We start from the raw sequence: 16,132 nt of genomic DNA, 5'->3' as shown, positions 1-16,132 counted from the left end.
TAACGCACACCCACGCCAGCCTTCCTTGCACCAAGGCGTGGAGCTCCATCAGGCTGTTGCTCTGGCTGGAAAGCAACCCTACCAAAACAAAGGAACCCGGGCACTGCTGCCGCATCCTCGGGGGTGTAGCAGGAGGAGCTGCGACCTCCTGCCCCAACCTGCCAGGCTCAGGCATCTTCTGCCCATGGCCCGACTCCTGCATTTACAGATGGGTTCTGAGGTTTTCCTTTCCCTTCCCAGTTTTTTTGCAGCTCTTCTCTGTCACCTCGCTATACAGTGCTGTATTCCCCCATTTTCTGGCTCCCGGAGACTGTGGAAGCCCTGGGGATGGGGGTCCACAGGGCAATGGGCAGGAAGGAGGATGGCCAAGTGGTGGGCAAAGCTCTCAAGAAAAGCCCATTCCCTGAATCCCTGGACCCGGAAAGCTGCCTGCAAACAGGCAGACCTGCCGGGAGGCCGCTCTGCATCCGGATTCGGGTAAATAAAGCATGGGGTGTGAGAGCTGCGGTATGCCAGGAATGTTGCAAGCCTTCCCGGGCGGCTGCCTGCAGCTGTGGGGCAGCAGGAGCTGGGGGAGGCAGGGCAGGTACGGCCCCTGGCTGGGGGCCACCAGGACCCCCTGGCATATTCCCAGCAGCAGCAGCAGCTCCCCAGGAGCTTCCCACCCGGTCCTCCCCCATCACTGGTCCCGTTTTGGGGGTGGGGGGCAGAAGGGTCCCCTCCAGACATGCCCTGTGCACTGTACAGGGGGAGCTTGTTTCCCTGCTTGCCAAACCCAGGAGGAGCCACGGGTGGAAGGAGGAGCCCAGCTCCGAGCTTCCCATTGCTCTGAGTATCTCTCTCCAACCTGCTCTTGCAGGGATGGTGACCTGTCCCATGGCCACAGGAAGCCACAAATTTTCAGCCACGCTCCTTCCAGGTTCCTGGATGGGAAGGGTAGAGCTGAGCTGGCGTTCGGCATCGCAGTCCCACAGCGACCGGTGATCCTCAACAGAGTCCTAAGCCACCTACCAGGGATGAGTTGGCAGGAAAGCTAGTTTCTTATGCCATTGTTCTGCATAATCCGAGCTGAACCCCATCGCAGAGATTTGCACAAGGTCCCCTGGTCCCCAGGGATGGCAGAATTTAAAAAAAATAATGGGCTGCCAAGAAATGCCAAGCGATGCACAAAAGGGAAAGCTCCAGCCCAGCCGGTGATGGCTCCGGCCAGGCTGCCAGCACCCAAGCAGCCAAAGCAGAGTCCTCGGGGATGCTCCCTGGGAAGCATTAATGCGACAGCTATTAAAAATAAAAGGCAAATGACAGCTGCAAACAAAAAGCTCACGGAGGAAGGGCTGGGGAGCAGCATGGCGTGGTTGTGGGAGACTTAAGGGAGCCCCAGCTTGAACACCAGGAGAACTTCCGGTCTTCCAGAAGACCAAGGAGCCAGGCAGGGTGGGAAGGGCTTGGAGGTGGCTGACAAAGCCAGGGGAGAGGTTGGGGACCAGGTCCAGCTGTGCTTGAAGACGTGGCCATCAAGGACTCTGCATGGCAGGGGCTTAGGAGGGCAGGACCAGGTCTTGTGAGGAAGAGGAGGAAGATCCCATCAGGACAGAGTCACTGGAGCCCTACACACAAGAAAGAAACTACTTCAACATTTCTCAGCAACTCCATCCTTTTCCCCCAACGAGGCGGGGGAAATAGGACCTCAATGGGATTTGGGGTTGATGATCTTGAGCGGTTTTTCCTCCTCTCCCAGACAGCTGCATCCCAACTCGCCGCCCTGGGAAGCTGTGAAGGGCAGAGATTCAGCCAGGAGGTCACCAGCCCCAGACCCCTTCCCCCCACCGGCGCCTCCATCTCTCCCCATCACATGGGAAAAAAGAGTATCTGTGGGTCAATATTTGGGGTTTTTTTATTAAAATATTGTTATACCAAGTGGAATGCTACAGCAATCTCGGTATAGGGCGGCATAACGAAACAGCCAGGTTTACGTTTAAATACTTAAGATAACTTAAAACACACAAACAAGAACTCGTTGTCTTTGGCAGGGAAAAAAAAACAAAGTTCACAGCACGAAAAAAACAATACTTAAAAAGAAATACCAATATTAATATAAAATATATTAAGTTGTGGGGTGTGTTTTTTTTTTCCTCTTTCATAATTTTTTGTTTGTTTGTTTTCCACTTTGTAAACAATGCACGAGAACCGAACGCATTTTTTACGTGTCTGGGAGAGAAAAATAAAAAATGCAGTTGTCCAGCAAATGCATATGTTTGAAGAAGAAAGAAAAGGGAAAAAAAATATATATATTTACACAAAGGGCAAGGACGGGAAGCATCCGAGCTCAGAGGAGCGAGACGTCGGAGCTGGCTACAGGCAGAAGCCAGCTGCTGGTAGCCGGGGGATGTGGCGGCGGGATGAAGCCAGGAGAAGGGTGGCGCGTCCCACCGCCTCCATCAGCCGTCCTCAGTTCACTCCGAGCGTTTCACCTCCGGTTTCAAGGGGATTTCTCCTCCACCTTTCATTCCCTCCATTGGCATTTTCTCTTTTGCTTCGCCACCACCCCATCCCGAACCCTCGCCCGCCCATGATGAAAACCCCGAGGCGGGATGCAGGTGATGGATGCAGTGATGGATGGAGGTTTGGGGCTCCCGGCGCTTGGCTTGGCCACATGCATCCAGGCGGACAACGGGAGCCACAGAGGATCCCTCCCTGCTCTGCCCTCTCGCAAAGACATCGGCTCGTGTACAGTTTGGCAAACAGGGAGGGATTTTCCAGTCGAAGGCCAAGCAGCCGGGTGGGTGCGGATGGCCAAGAACCAGAGCCAGATGGAGCTGGGATGGGGATGGAGCCAAGGAGGGAGAGGGTGGGAAGAAACTCCCCCCGCCTCGGGAAGGAGAAGAGGCGGAAACGATAAATACGTTTGCTCCTGTCGTACAAAACCCGGGTGTATCTACAGGGGGGTGGCGAGGCCCCGCTGCCACCACAGCGTCCCCAGGCTCCAGCGCGCCCCGCGCAGCTGGGGACCCATGTGGGTGCTGAGCGGGGACGGTGGCCCTCCCACACAGCGGGGCCACCCGCCGAGACCGGCCGCGGGGCCACCGCTGAGCTCCAGGCTCGGTCCTCCTTCCCGCGGGCTCCTCCGTCCCGGGTGGGTGTAGGCAGGGCGAGCAGAGGGGCTGGTGGGCAACCCCCGGGCGGCCTTAAATCAGGATCTCCACCATGTCGGCCAGGTCCGGGGCTCGGGCAGTGGCTGAGCTCTCTGCAGAGAAAGAAGGCGAGAGCTGGAGGAGAGGCGAAGAGCACAGGCACGGCACCCGCCCCACTGAAGGCTCAGCGGGGAGCACACCGCGGGTCCAGCCTCCCCTCAAGGCGTTCAAGAAAAAAAGCTTGGCACTTTAAAAATAAAATCAACGAGCGATTGCAGGGATTGAAACCCATCAGACTCCATTGTGGTCCTTAAAATGCCTTAAAAAATCACCGATGCCAAGCCCCCAGGCTGGAGCATCCCTGGCTCTCCCTGGTGTCGGAGCATCCCCAGCTCTCCCCAGTGCCGGAGCATCCCCGGCTCTCCCCAGTGCCGGAGCATCCCCGGCTCTCCCCCGGGCTGGAACATCCTCGGCTCTCCCCTGGGCTGGAGCATCCCTGGCTCTGGCCCGGGCTGGAGCGTCCCTGGCTCTCCCCAGTGCCATCCCAGAGGACTCACCCAGTGAACCGGCCGGGCGCTCGGTGCCCTCACCCTGGCTGCTCTCGGCCGCCCCGTCAGTCTGCGTGCTGCCGTCCTTGCTGCCGTGCTTGGAGTGGGAGGGCAGGGGGAGGGCAGCGGGCGCTGCTGCCCCTTCAGCACTGGCTTTGCCTGCTGGAGGAGATGCCATTAGGGATCCCGACGGCTCACCAGAGAAAACCTCCCTCCCCAAGCTCTCTACTTCCAGAACCAATGGAATGCAGGGAGCAGGCAGGCGCCTCCATGTACCTGTGCTGCCCCGGGAGTTGCCCTCAGCCAGCCGGTCGCTCTGGCCACCCCCCGTCCAGCTCGGGGCGGCGGAGGCGACGAAGACGGAGGGCACGGACTTGGCCGGCCGCAGGGAGCCTTGGAGGGTTTTGCTGGGGTCCCTGCGCGAGCGCTGCTGCAGGACCTTGATGACGGCATCCTTCTCCAGGATTTGGGCATGAAGGGCTTTTAACCTGGAGAGGAGAAGAGGCAGGAGCTGGGAGAGGAGCCGGAGGCAGGGGAGGAGAATGTGGGCACTGCCTGGCCAGACCACGGCGCAAGCCTGTTGGCGAGGTGGCCCTACCTGTTCTCCATCTCCTGGTGCTTGTGGCTGGCCAGGAGGAGGTCCTCGTTGAAGCTGCTGTTGGGGGAGTGCCGCGGGGAATGGCTGATGAGGGTGGTGTCCCGCTGGGCTGCTGCGGTGGCGGCGGCATCCATGGCGAACTGCCGCATGGTGCACTCCTCCAGGTACTTCTGCTCCCACTTGGTCATGTCCGCCTCCAGGGCCAGGATCTTCTCCTCCTTCTCCCTCAGCTGCTCGGAGAGCGTGTGGGCGCTCAGCTCCGGCGTCCCCCCGCCCACGGCGCCCGCTTGCCTCTGCAGCGGCAAAAAAACAACCCCAAAAAGAGAGGATGAGGAGGTGCCGGAGGGACGCAGCACCCAGTGCGGCTGGCCGGCACCCACCACCGTCATCCCACCTGCTGAGCCCGCAGCATCTTCAGCTCCTGCTCCAGGCGGGTGCGGAGCCGCAGCTCCAGCTGCTCCCGCTTCTCGCAGGCAGCCTGGAGCTGGCCCAGGGCTGCCTGCAGCCGCTCCACCTTCTCCACGTAGGCTCGCTTCTTCCGCAGCTCGGCCTCCGCCTTGGCCGCCCGCGCCTGGGCGCTGCCCAGCGCCTGCTCCAGCAGCTCTGCCCGCCGCCGCTGGTCCTCATTGGCGCTGCGCAGCAGGGACACCTCCCGCTCCAGCTTCTCCTTCTCCTGCTGGTGCTCGTAGCCTGCAAGACAGACCCCAGCGCTCAGCCCGGGGGGGCTTGGCCGCCCTAAGGCTGGTCAACAAAACCCCGGGGGGGGGGGGGGCATGTCTTTTCACCCCGAAGCCTGGCCGTGCCATCCCTCCCCCAGCACACAAGGGCCATGGGCATCCCAGCCACATGGGCAAAAGACCAAAAGCCACCATTTGCCACATTCCAGCCCCAAATTTTGGCCCGGGGAGGGTGCGAATCCAGCCACCTTAGGGAAGGGGATGCGGTTCCTCCCATGCAACACCAACACGGTGTCTCTCTGCTAAAATAATGGATTTAGGTGTATTTTCCCCCCCAACCAAAATGCTGGGAGCGTTGGAGGGAGGAGGGAGAAGGGCCGGGCTGGCGCAGGGCGGGAGTGCGGGCTCAGTGCTGGAAGAGCCGGCGCGGCGGCAGGAATGTGGGGAATGCGGGTCACGCCGCCGGCCGGCCGGGATTAATGGCTGGAGTCCAGCGCCAAGAGCAGCTCCGTCCTCCCCGGGGAAGGGCCAGAGCTGCCGCTCGCCACCCGCCACCGCCTCCTCCAGCCGAAGGGGAGCGCCCCGAGCCCCGCCGTCCCACTCACAGACACCGCGGGGACCCAGGCGAGGACAGGCACCCCCCGGGGACTTACTCTGCGCCAGGAGTTTGGCCACGCTGCCCTGGTTGCTCTCCTGGCTTTCCTGGGTCTTGCTGGCCAGCTGCTTGTTCGCTGATTCCAACCGCTCTGGACCAAAGGCAATTAAACCCAATTTTGATATAAATACAAGATTTCAGCCAGAGGAAGCCTGGCTCCTGGCAGAAACACAGCGGGGAAAAGCTGTGGGACAGAGACCACCCATGGGGATGGGGACGCGGAGGTTCCCTCACCTTTCAGGTCCCGGTTGAAGTCCTGGAGCCGTCGCATCTCGCCGTCTCTCTTGTTCCTCATGGCTTTCTCCAAGGCTTCCCGCTTGGAAGACGCCTTGACGAGGTTTTCGTAATCCTCTGAGATGCGCTGGATCTCGCTCTCCAGCTGGGGTGGAGGAAGGGACAGGCCGGGGTTAGATATTCGTGGAATGAGGAAAGGAGAGGGAGATGTTGGCCAAAGCTCACAGGTCGCTCAGCCCAACCCGAGCTGCCAGAGGAGCTCAGCGCACCCGTGGGACCCCCCTGGCCTGACCCCCAGCGCACGTCTTGGGGGGGAAAACTAATTTTTTCTGCCTTTCTTCTTGCAGAAGAGTCCCTCCGCAGGTTTTGGCTCTGCCGTAGCCCGGCCGGCAGGGAACAGCCGCCCCTTGTACGCGGCCGCACAAAGGGCTTTCTGTGGCGGCCGGGGATGGGGGGGACAGGCGGAGGGAGGGGGTCACCGGAGAATGGGCTCCTTCTCCCCCGTCCTGGCTGCCGCACCGCCAAAACGCAGCTGCTCGGAGGGGAGCAAGCCACCAGAGGGAGGGGGGAGTAGGGATTAAAACGCTAAAGGGGGGGAATTTTCACAGCAGCTGGTTGAGCATCCCCCCCGGGTGGGGTGAGGGGGGGACACACACGATGCCAACGGGGGGGCTGCCGCCATCCGCTCACCTTCTGGATGCGGCTGGCCTTCTCGGCGCAGCTCTCCAGCTCCCGCCGCAGCTTCTCGCTCTCCCGCTGCAGCCTCTCGTTCTCCCGCAGGACGGCGTCTGCCCGGGCCAGCCGGCTGCCGGCCGAGACCGCCTGGGCGCTCACCAGGGCCTCCACGCTGGCCGGACCCAGGCTGCCCGGGCACAGGGTGCCCGGCGGCGGCAGGAACGCGGCAGGGATGTTGGTGGGCAGCACCCTGAGGGGAGGGAGGAGAAGGGATACTCGAGGGGCTTGGCAGTGCCGGGGAGCCGACGACACCAGCATCCCCGCTCCAAACCCAGGGGACAAGTGGGCACCGGTGCCTGCAGGTCACCCCAAAGGAGGAGGGAGGCTCCGGGAAGAGCCTATCCTGCTTTTCAGAGCTGGGAAAAGTGCCCTCAAACACAAGATAAACCCTGTCTTGCTGGGATGCCTTGACCTGACAACTCCAGGAACGCGGCTGGTGGGTCAGGACGGGCTCCCAGCCCACCCCGTTGCTGGGGGTGCTGCAGACAGACAACAGCTCGGCAAAGGATGGCCCTCGACAGCCGGCAGCGCTGCCCCTTTTCCTTGTTTTCTGGGCAAAGCGAGGGCTCCTGGGCACAGCTCCTCGCCACCAAACTATTAATACATCCTCAGCGTATTCGGACGAGCAGGGCCAGCCCGGCCGCCCCTCATGCCACCGCTCCAAGTTCCTCGACATCCCGCGGCCGCCTCGAATACCCCGAGCGGGGCGGCCATGCACGGCCCGGCCCCGCTCCCTGCGGGCTGCCCGCCAAGGGCCTGCATTCCTGCGGGATGATATAGGAGCGAGGAAGAATAAATACATCTTCCTCGCGGCTCCCCTTCCCCTCTTTGTTCCCTGGAAGGAGAAGGTTTTCCTGCCGGAGATGCTATCGCTCTCCGCCTGGATAGGTCAGCAGGGCTGGGAGCAGCGCGTGTCCTCCCATGGAGGCTGCAATTCCCTTCTTCCCATTGTTTTCCACACTGGGAGAAGTTGTTCCCAGCCCTCCAGGCAATGCCTGGTGCTCCGGGCTCCTCTCCGTGGCTCTCTCAGAGGCAACCTGGGGCTTTGCCGGAGGTGTCAAGCTGCCAAAGCGAAGGGCAGAGCCGCCTGGCGCTGCTCATGGCCTCCAGCCCGGCCTCAGCTCGGCAGCAATCCCGCGGCACCGGGACCAAACCCGGGTGGGTTTCCACAGAGTGGGGAGCACGTTTGCCTTCCACCCTGCCCCATGCCTGTTCTAAATTTAGCCATTTCCTGAGCTGGTTCCAGCTCCTAAATTAACCCCAAATTCCTCCCAGTGCATGGGGAGGGGGCAGGGTCTGCAGAGGCAGTGAGATTTTCATCACCAGTTGGAAAAACTCAACTGTGCTGGGGGAAACTGGGGAGAGAAGGGGACCAGAGGGGTCCCTGCAGACCTCTGTGGGCTGAGCCAGATCCAGCCCCACATGGACGAGGGTTTTGGCAACAGCTGCCCCACACGCCCCACTACCCTCTGCATCCCACATCTTTCCAGCATCCATCCGGGCCGCTCCTGGGGCATCACGGTGGGGAGAGACCCGGTGGGCACCCCAAAAATGAGGCCCTGGGGGGTTACCTGATTTCGGGATGCTGAAATCCAGGACCTTCCCGGGAGCAGGGTCGGGGTTCAGCCAGGTAAGCGTCCTGGGATGGGATGATGTAGGGATACTCCGGGGGGGGTCCCCGCGGCTCCAGCCCCTCAGGGTGCTGCACTCGGAGGGCAGCGAGCTGGTGGTGGCGGGAGAGCTGGGGGTAGCTGTGGGAGGCACTGATGGGGCTCTGCGCTTTGGCCCCGTTCCTCTCCAGCGACATCCGCATCAGCCGCTCGCTCAGCGACCGCACGTGGCCGTGCTTCAGGTCCTTCAGCCCCTCGTCGGGACGTCGGGCGCCGCTCTCAGCCCCGCGCGGACTGTTTTCACCCCGAATCCCCGGGCTGGCCACTGTGGGCTGCTGCCCACCCCTCTGCGAGGCGAAGTACTGAGAATGCGCCTTGGCCTCCTCGTAGCTGGGGAGCTCTTCACCCTTGTGCTGGGGCTGGCAGAGCCGATAGACGCTGTTCTCCAAGTAGACGTGGTCGGAGTGATGCTCCTGGCCCTGGGGCTCCTGCCGCGTGGATTGCTGCACCATTTGGCTCTCCTCCGGGCTGAGGCTCTCCAGGGAGGAGCGGGGGCTACCAGCCCCTCCGCCGCCGCGCAGGGCCTGCTGCTGGATGGCCAGCAGCGTGCGGTTCTCCGTGAGGTTCCCATAGCGCAGCTGCTCCTGGATCAGGCGGTGCAGGACCGTCCCGTTCGAGTCTTCCGCTGTCCTCATCTCCGCCCGCGCCGTCGGCAAAGCCACGTTTCCACCCGAGAAGGGCGTCCCCAAGGACCTTAGCAGCAACCGGCCACGCTGAGGCACCTATGCGGGGAAAGAGGGGATAATTGGGAACCGGCCCGGGCAGGACGCAGAGCGGACCCTGATTGGCAAGGGTTTGTTTTCCAGGAATCCGGCTCGGTGTGTCGGCAGGCCAGCCGGGACGTGCCAGCCGGGTGGGAGCCCGTGGCGGCGGCAGTGGGAGCGCAGACGCAGCCTCCCCGCTGCCCTGGCTGAGCACCAGCGCTCTCATCGCACCCACGGCCGGGGCTGGCTCCGCAGGCCCGGGGCTGGGGGGACCGGGGCTGAGCTCGGGGGTCGGGGTTGGCTCCCAGGGCCCCGGGGATGTGCCTGGGGATCCGGGCTGCCCCCGGGGACGGGGGCCGAGGTGGCTCCGGGAAGACCGGGCACGGAGCCACCGTGAGGCGGGCAGGACCCCCCCCCCGCCGCCGCCCCCGCATGCCGGTCGAGCCGAACCGTCCCCGCACGGAGGTCCCGGTGGCAGCGGGGTCGCGGTGTCCCCTCCGGGGCGGTCACTTACCGGGGCATGGCGGAGCGGGGCGGCGGCGGTCCTGCCCGGGGAGCGCAGCGGCGGCTCTGGGCGTCCCGCCGGCAGCGGGGGCCGGCCCGGGCGCTGCTATGCCCGGAATGCGGGGGCCGGACCCGCCCGCCCCGCTCCGCACCGCCCCTCCCCGGCCCGTCGGGCCGGCTGCCGGCAGGGGGAGCGCCGACACGGACACCGGCACCGACACCGACCCCGACACGGGGGTCGTGGGGCAGCCGCAGCTGGCCCTGGCTGACAGCTTTGCCCCCCACCGCCACCTTGGGAAGGAAGGGAGCGGGATGCGCATCCCCAATCCTCGCTCCCACCTCCCCCATAAATCACCCCAAAACTCGCCCAGGCCTTTTGCCGATCACACCAGAGCCCACTGGCACCGTGAGCCCCGACGGCGTCGCTGGCAGACCCAGGGGTGCACAGAGATGCTCGGGATGCAGGGATGCTCGGGGTGCACAGGAATGCTTGGGGTACACAGGGATGCTCAGGGTGCAGGGATGCTCGGGGCGCACAGGGATGCTCAGGGCGCTCGGCCAGCCTGGGGCCCGCAGCGTGTGCCCGGGGTGGCCCAGGGGCCACACGTGTGCCACGGGGGCTCGCAGGCGCGCACAAGGCCTGGGGGGCAGATGCAGGAACACGCTGGGGGCTGGAGCGCGCCGTATGCGTGCGGGGATCTTGCAGCTGCCGGGATCGGGGGGGCGGGGGCGGGATGGCGAGCTCTGCCCGCCAGCTGTCCGGCAGCATAAATCTTGCTGTTTAGTCGCGGCTCGGAGAGACGGGCCATTGTCTGCAGGACCAACCCAGCCCCACAGAAACCTGCCGGCCCCATCTGCTCTGCCCTCACGCCCCCCCTTCCCTGTATCCCCCCTCCTCACACCCCCCTGGCTGGGGGATGCCGGCTCATCCCCACCAGCTCTGGGAAAGGCGCTGGGCTCGGCACCTTTGGGTGCCTCTCTCCCGGCCTCAGTTTCCCTTTTCGAGTAGATGCCATGGGACCACGGGGGTGGCTTGTCCACCCCCACACTGGGGGACACGAGAGGATGGAGGGAGCCATCAGGGACCAAATTCCTTTTCTCCTTTCAACACCAAGGAGCCTCAGCTCATCTTTGGGGGGATGTGGAGAACCCCCAAACCTAAAGGGGAGAAACACAAGCCCTGGCTCATCCCGTCCCTGCCGGTGCGGAGCCCAAAGCCGGGGCTGCCTGCAGGGCCCCGAGACGGCAGATGGCCGGAGGGGAGGTGGCGGCGGAGAGGCAGGTGCAGGGGAAAATTGCTAATTAGCCACGGGACATTAAGCTCCCATTCTTGTGAGAGGGAACTCGGCATCTTCTGACCAGCGCAGACCCGGGAGGCAGGTCTGGGGAGGGGGAACACGGTCGTCTCCAGCCTCGTCTCCTTGTTTTGCTGCTTCTGCTGGTGTGAAATCCATCCTGTCCCACCCTGGTATCACCCCCAGATCACCCCAAACACCCCAAAAACCATGGGATGCGATCGCAGGCACTGCAGCTGCAGGTCTCTCCCTCTGGGTTTTCTTCCAAAAACTGGGACAAAAGGGTAAATCCCCAACACTGAGCAGGTAACAGACTCCCAGGCAGGGCAGCATGCAGAGAAGGTGCATGGAGAGGAGGAGTTGGGACTTGGAGGAAGAAGAGCGCCACATTACATGCCCAGAGATGAAGGAGGCGGCTCTGGCACAGTCAGTCTGGATCCGGGCTCAACAAAGCCTTGCAGCAGCCCCAGCCTGGCAGGTCCTGAGCCGGTCCTGGGCACCCGGCAGCTCATCAGACACTAATGGGTCTCAAGAAACAAGTTTTTCAGCCCAGTTTTACCAGTGACAAGTCAAATCTGCCCAGTTGGAGTTTCAGAGGTGGGAATTGGCCCTGTGGGTGTGGGGAATACCTCAAAACCCTTCGCGAGGAGGAGAGGAGCGCATGGCTCTTGTCCCTGTGTCCCCAAGCACGTGCTGAGCCTGGAAACACCAGCCCAGGTCCATCACCGGATGGATGGATGGATGGATGGATGGATGGATGGATGGATGGATGGATGGGTGGGTGGGTGGAGGAAGGGAAGGATGGGTGGAGGGACGGAGGGAGGGATAGATGGATGGATGGAGGGATGGAGGGATGGATGTGTGGATAGATGGATGGGTGGGTGGAGGGATGGACGGACGCACCACTCCAAGATACCAAGCCGGCAGCAGCCGCTCCAGGATGGTCCCAGCTGTGGCCCTGCTCATTCCCAAGGGGATGGTGTGACACACCCCGAGCCCCGAGGGAGCCAGCCCAGTTCCCCCAGCAGCCGGACTGCCTCTCCCGGCTCATCCATCGGCCTTATCATCCCTGCATCATCTTGCTTCCCTTCCTATCTTAACACTGCTCTATTTTTGGCAGCAGGAAACCCCTCCTGGGCTGATAACACCCCTTTGGAAAGTGATCTGAAGAATTTCCTCTTTTTCTTTCTAATGCTGGAGGTAAGGAAAGCCTCCACCTTTTCGTTTTCCCCTGGAGAAGGTTAAATAGCAGCCGGCAGCCCTGGGGGCAGTGCAGTGGGCTCCCCACATGGACCCCCTGCCCAGGTGGGAGGGTGCGGGTGGGAAGCCCAGCTGGGGCCATGCCGTGGGGCAGACACTTGCTGCTCCGGCCCGATCCCCGGGAGCAGCGGGCGAGCGCAGGTGCCGGCGTCCCAGGCTCCCTGGGTGACACACGGCTCCGCAATGCCAAACCCTCCCGCTGACCTCACCACCAAGCCTTATCGGCAAGGCGTTGGAGCAAGACGAATGAGCCAAGAAAATACTCGTGGGATGAGATCATCTCAGCTCTCTTTGCGGCTCCCAAAATGCCTGGGCCTTGCCGAGCCCAGATAACCGGGGTGTTACAGGCAGTTGGAGGTGCCTACAATGGAGAGGTTTGCAGCCGGCTTTCGGCTGGGCTCAGAGCATCTCCTGGGGTGATGGTCACAGTGGTGAGAGCGTCCTCCAGCCACCGAGCCCCAACACAGGGGTGTGGGATGCTGAATTCCCCAAACTGCTCCCTGTAAAGCTCCCTCCAGGTACCTGCTTCTGTCCAAGATCCCAATTCAAAGTAGAACCAGGTGGAAAAGAGAGGTGGAGTTTCAAGGAACCACACAAAGCACCTTTCCTGGGTTGTTTCCCGGTGCCAGGAACTGCGTGGGGATCCCTCGCTCCTCTTCTTGCTGCTTCGTGAGCTGGTGACTGATACGGCTCTTCCTCAGTGGAGGAAGGAGAGGAAAGATCCCTCCCTGCCCAGGGAGAAAGCTTGGTGGGGGCTCAGCTGGAGCAATGGGGGGACCATGGCCAGTCCTGTTAGAAAGAGGCTGATGGGGACGTCCCCACGGGCAGCTGTCCCCCGAGACATGGCTCCAGGGCTGCTCCTACCTGCGCCATCGCTCCAGAAAAGAGCACGTTGCTTCCACACCTCGGGGCCGCAGCCCTGAGACTGCCCCTTGTCTGGGGGGATGCTGGGTCTGGCCCCAGGCGAGGGTCGCACAAGGTTAGGGTGCTCCTGCTCCCCCCCCACTCCTCGGCCTGGGTGCTCTCCTCTTCTCCCAGGTCCGGGCAGGACCGTCTGCCACGCAGCTGGGACATCCCGAAACCAGCTCCTGGGTGACCCGGGGGACGTCCCCACTCCCCAGTGAGGGTACTTTCCCGCAGTTCTCCATCAGTCAGACAACCAGGGAGGTGATGCCACGGTGTGTTCACAAAGCCCCTTCTCATGAATTCAAGGAGGGGAAAAGCGTGGCTGGAAACCCCCCGGCTGCTGCTCATCCACGGGATAACAAAGATTTGTGAGTGTGACACCAGCAGGGACGTGCTCCTGGGGGTGCACACTGCTGTCTTCTGCAGTGTCGCAGCTTCGCCCTCCTGGCCATCCCTGCTGCTGCCTCCGGCTCTGGCGGCCGCTGTGCGGCACCAAAACCCATTTCCAGTGGCAGGGACAGCCCCAAGCCTTGCCCGACCTTTGGGAAGCTGCCACCACAGGAGCCCGGCAAGGAGGTGGCGAGGCTGGACGCCTGGGCAGCCTCCAGCCAGCACAGCCCAAACCCTGATGTAAGGGACAAGGTAGGAAACGTGCGGAACAATGTGCAAACTTGTGACAAAGCCACATGGCCATCAGAAAGAGGGCCGGGACCCTTCTCCTCCTTCTCTCCTCTGCGTTTCAACCCCCCTGAGTCATTTCCATTCCTGGATGTTAAATTGTCCTGTTCTGCTTTCCTTTATTTCCCCATTTCCTGAAAAGGGCCTCGTTGTTCCTGACCTGCCGGCGCCGGCGCGGTGGGACCCAGAGCTTCGGTTCCAGTCGCCAGCATCTGCCAAGGAGATGCCAGCGGGAGCAAAGGTGGAGCGCGGCCGCTCGCCCCCGCCCAGCAAGATGCCGGGGGCCAGCAGCCCCAGGGGACATCGCTCGGCATTTCCATAGCAAAGCCCTTCGCAGTCGTTTGGCCGCCTTCTCACGTTTGAGGCATTTTCACTCTTTCTTGAGAAATGTGAAGCGCCGGGTGTGATTTCCTGCCAGCAGAGGGGCTGGTAGGGATGTCCCCACGGCTCCAGCATCAGCAGGAGAGCCGGCAGCTCCGTCCCCTGCCCCGGCGCCAGGTAGGAGCACGGGGTGACACAGTGCCACCTGGGAAAGCGCTGCAGGCAGCATCCCCGTGCTGGCCACATTTGCACGCTTGTCTCTGTTCCGGAGCACTCCCAGGTTGATGTGGTCTCCTTGTCAGTACCCCCTCCCCACGGCCAAGCAGGGGATCAGTACCCTAATTTGGAGCCACCACCTGGAAAAGGAGGGGGGCAGCACCCAGCGGGGCAGAGGGAGAGCGGCCACCCCACTCCCCATCGCTCTTCCATGATGAAAATGAACGCCCACCTCTGGGTCCCTGAGGAAGCTTCCCATCTTCCCGGCTGTGAGGATTCCCTGCCAGGGACACAGCCAGGGCAAAATCAGCTCAGTGTTGGCGTTCCCAAATGCAGAAGAAGTGAGAACCTATCCATCCTGGAAGAGCAGCCCTGGCCAAGTTGTGCTGGGTAAGGGGAGGAAGAAAAACGTGTTGTTCACTCTTGTGCCTACTGATGATGCTTTATGAAGCAGGCTGCCAAATAGCTGTCCCCAACACATGGGCAGGGTAAGCGAAATAAGAAGTGGGCAGGGGAGCTGTGGGCAGGGGTTGTTCTTCAGCAGGAATGCAGCAGGATTCCAAATGCAGCAGGAACTTGTTGCCTTCTTGCTGCTTTTCCTGCCTGCCCTGGCAGAGATCTGATGGTCTGTCTGGAGGGAGTTAGGCCACTCTGTGGAAAGAATTTGGGTCCCTCACAGGGCGTCCAGGAACCCAAGTCCTACCCCGTGCTGTGCAGCTTTACTGGGGGGTGCTCCCACCTCAAGGCGTTACCCGCAGCAGGAAAGCAAAGGGACAACAAGGGCAGATGCGTGGGATGGTGCCAGCCTGGGAGCAGACCCTCATTTCTGGTACCATGTCGCGGGTTTGGGGTGTACCCTCCAGGGCAGCCAAGGTGGGCACTGAGCTCCTGGTGTGAGCGTGGTGTTCCCATCCTGCTGGAAAAGGGCTCCACCACAGAGCGGGGCATTGAATTAGGCACTTCCCTGGCAGCGGCTCATCCCGTGGCTCCGGCAGAACCTGCACTCAGGGGTAAAGGAGGGAGGGAAGGGAGTGGAGGATCCCAGGATCACAGGATCACAAAACAGCCCAGCTTGGAAGGGACCTGGAAAGATCATCTGGTCCAATCTTTCATGGGAAAGGGAGCCCTGCTGGGATGATCTAGGACCCTGTCCAGTCTCATCTTAAAAACCTCCAATGATGGGGACTCCACCACGTCCCAGGGGAGGCTGTTCCAGTGAATGACTGTTCTCACTATAAAAAAATTCTTTCTTATGTTGAGATGAAACCTGTCACAGCGGAACTTGTACCTCTCGCCCCTTGTCTTCTCCTTGTGGCTCCTTGTGAAGAAAGAGCCTCTGTCCTCTTTGCAGACACCCCTTAACTATCGGAAGTGATGAGGTCGCCCCTGAGCCTTCTCTTCTCCAGGGAGAAAAGATCTTCAGCCATTCCTCATAGGGCAGGTTCTCCGCTCCTTTGGTCATCTTCATGTCTCTCCTTTGGATTGTCTGCATCTTCCTTGAGTTGTGGAGACCAGAACTGGACACAGCACCCCAGATGTGGCCTGACACGCGCTGAGTAGAGTGGGATGATCACATCTCTGCCTCTGCTTGTAACGGCCCTATGGACCTAGCCCAGGATCTAAATTGCCTTCATCGCTGCAGCGGCTCCCAGCTGCCTCCTCTTCAGCCTGTTGTCCACCACGACCCCCAGGTCCCTTTTGGCAAGGTTGCTCCCCAGCCACACACGTCCCAACCTGTGGCTCTTGGATTATGCCATCCCAGGTGGAGGACCTTGCGCTTGGCTTCATTAAACTTCATTCAGTCCTTGCTAGCCCCATTCAGTTCTTGCTAGCCCATCCTTTCAGCCTGCCCAGGTCTCTCTGTAAGATGGTCTCCCTTCTGACGTGTCCACCTCACTACCCGGTTTGGTGTCATCAGCAGACTTGGTGAGGGCGCCTTCAGTCCCATCACCCAGGTCATTTATGAAGATGCTGGGGTCCAGTATCGATCTCTGGGGGAC

At 61.8% G+C, this 16,132-nt stretch overlaps 1 protein-coding gene across 2 annotated transcripts; it reads right to left on the bottom strand.

Annotated features, from left to right (window-relative positions):
• Positions 1 to 2,081: 2,081 nt before the first annotated feature.
• AMOTL2 (angiomotin like 2) lies at positions 2,082 to 9,578 on the bottom strand. 2 transcript variants are annotated; one of them, XM_074592304.1, is made up of 10 exons: positions 9,467 to 9,578; positions 8,150 to 8,970; positions 6,534 to 6,768; positions 5,844 to 5,988; positions 5,608 to 5,700; positions 4,672 to 4,967; positions 4,278 to 4,570; positions 3,956 to 4,167; positions 3,689 to 3,841; positions 2,082 to 3,244 (listed from the first exon to the last, which is right to left on the bottom strand). In XM_074592304.1, exons 2-10 carry the CDS (start codon positions 8,881 to 8,883, stop codon positions 3,186 to 3,188), a joined length of 2,220 nt encoding a protein of 739 aa, XP_074448405.1. In that variant the 5' UTR covers positions 8,884 to 8,970; positions 9,467 to 9,578; the 3' UTR covers positions 2,082 to 3,185. The 2 variants fall into 2 exon arrangements, with proteins under 2 accessions (XP_074448405.1, XP_074448406.1); XM_074592305.1 differs by having other exon boundaries at positions 3,689 to 3,838.
• Between the last annotated feature and the right edge of the window lie 6,554 nt (positions 9,579 to 16,132).

This window comes from Larus michahellis, chromosome 6 (genome assembly GCF_964199755.1).
Source record: "Larus michahellis chromosome 6, bLarMic1.1, whole genome shotgun sequence".
NCBI classification, from domain to species: domain Eukaryota; kingdom Metazoa; phylum Chordata; class Aves; order Charadriiformes; family Laridae; genus Larus; species Larus michahellis.
Note: the sequence above shows the minus strand (reverse complement) of the source record. Positions and strands in the feature narration are given on the sequence as shown.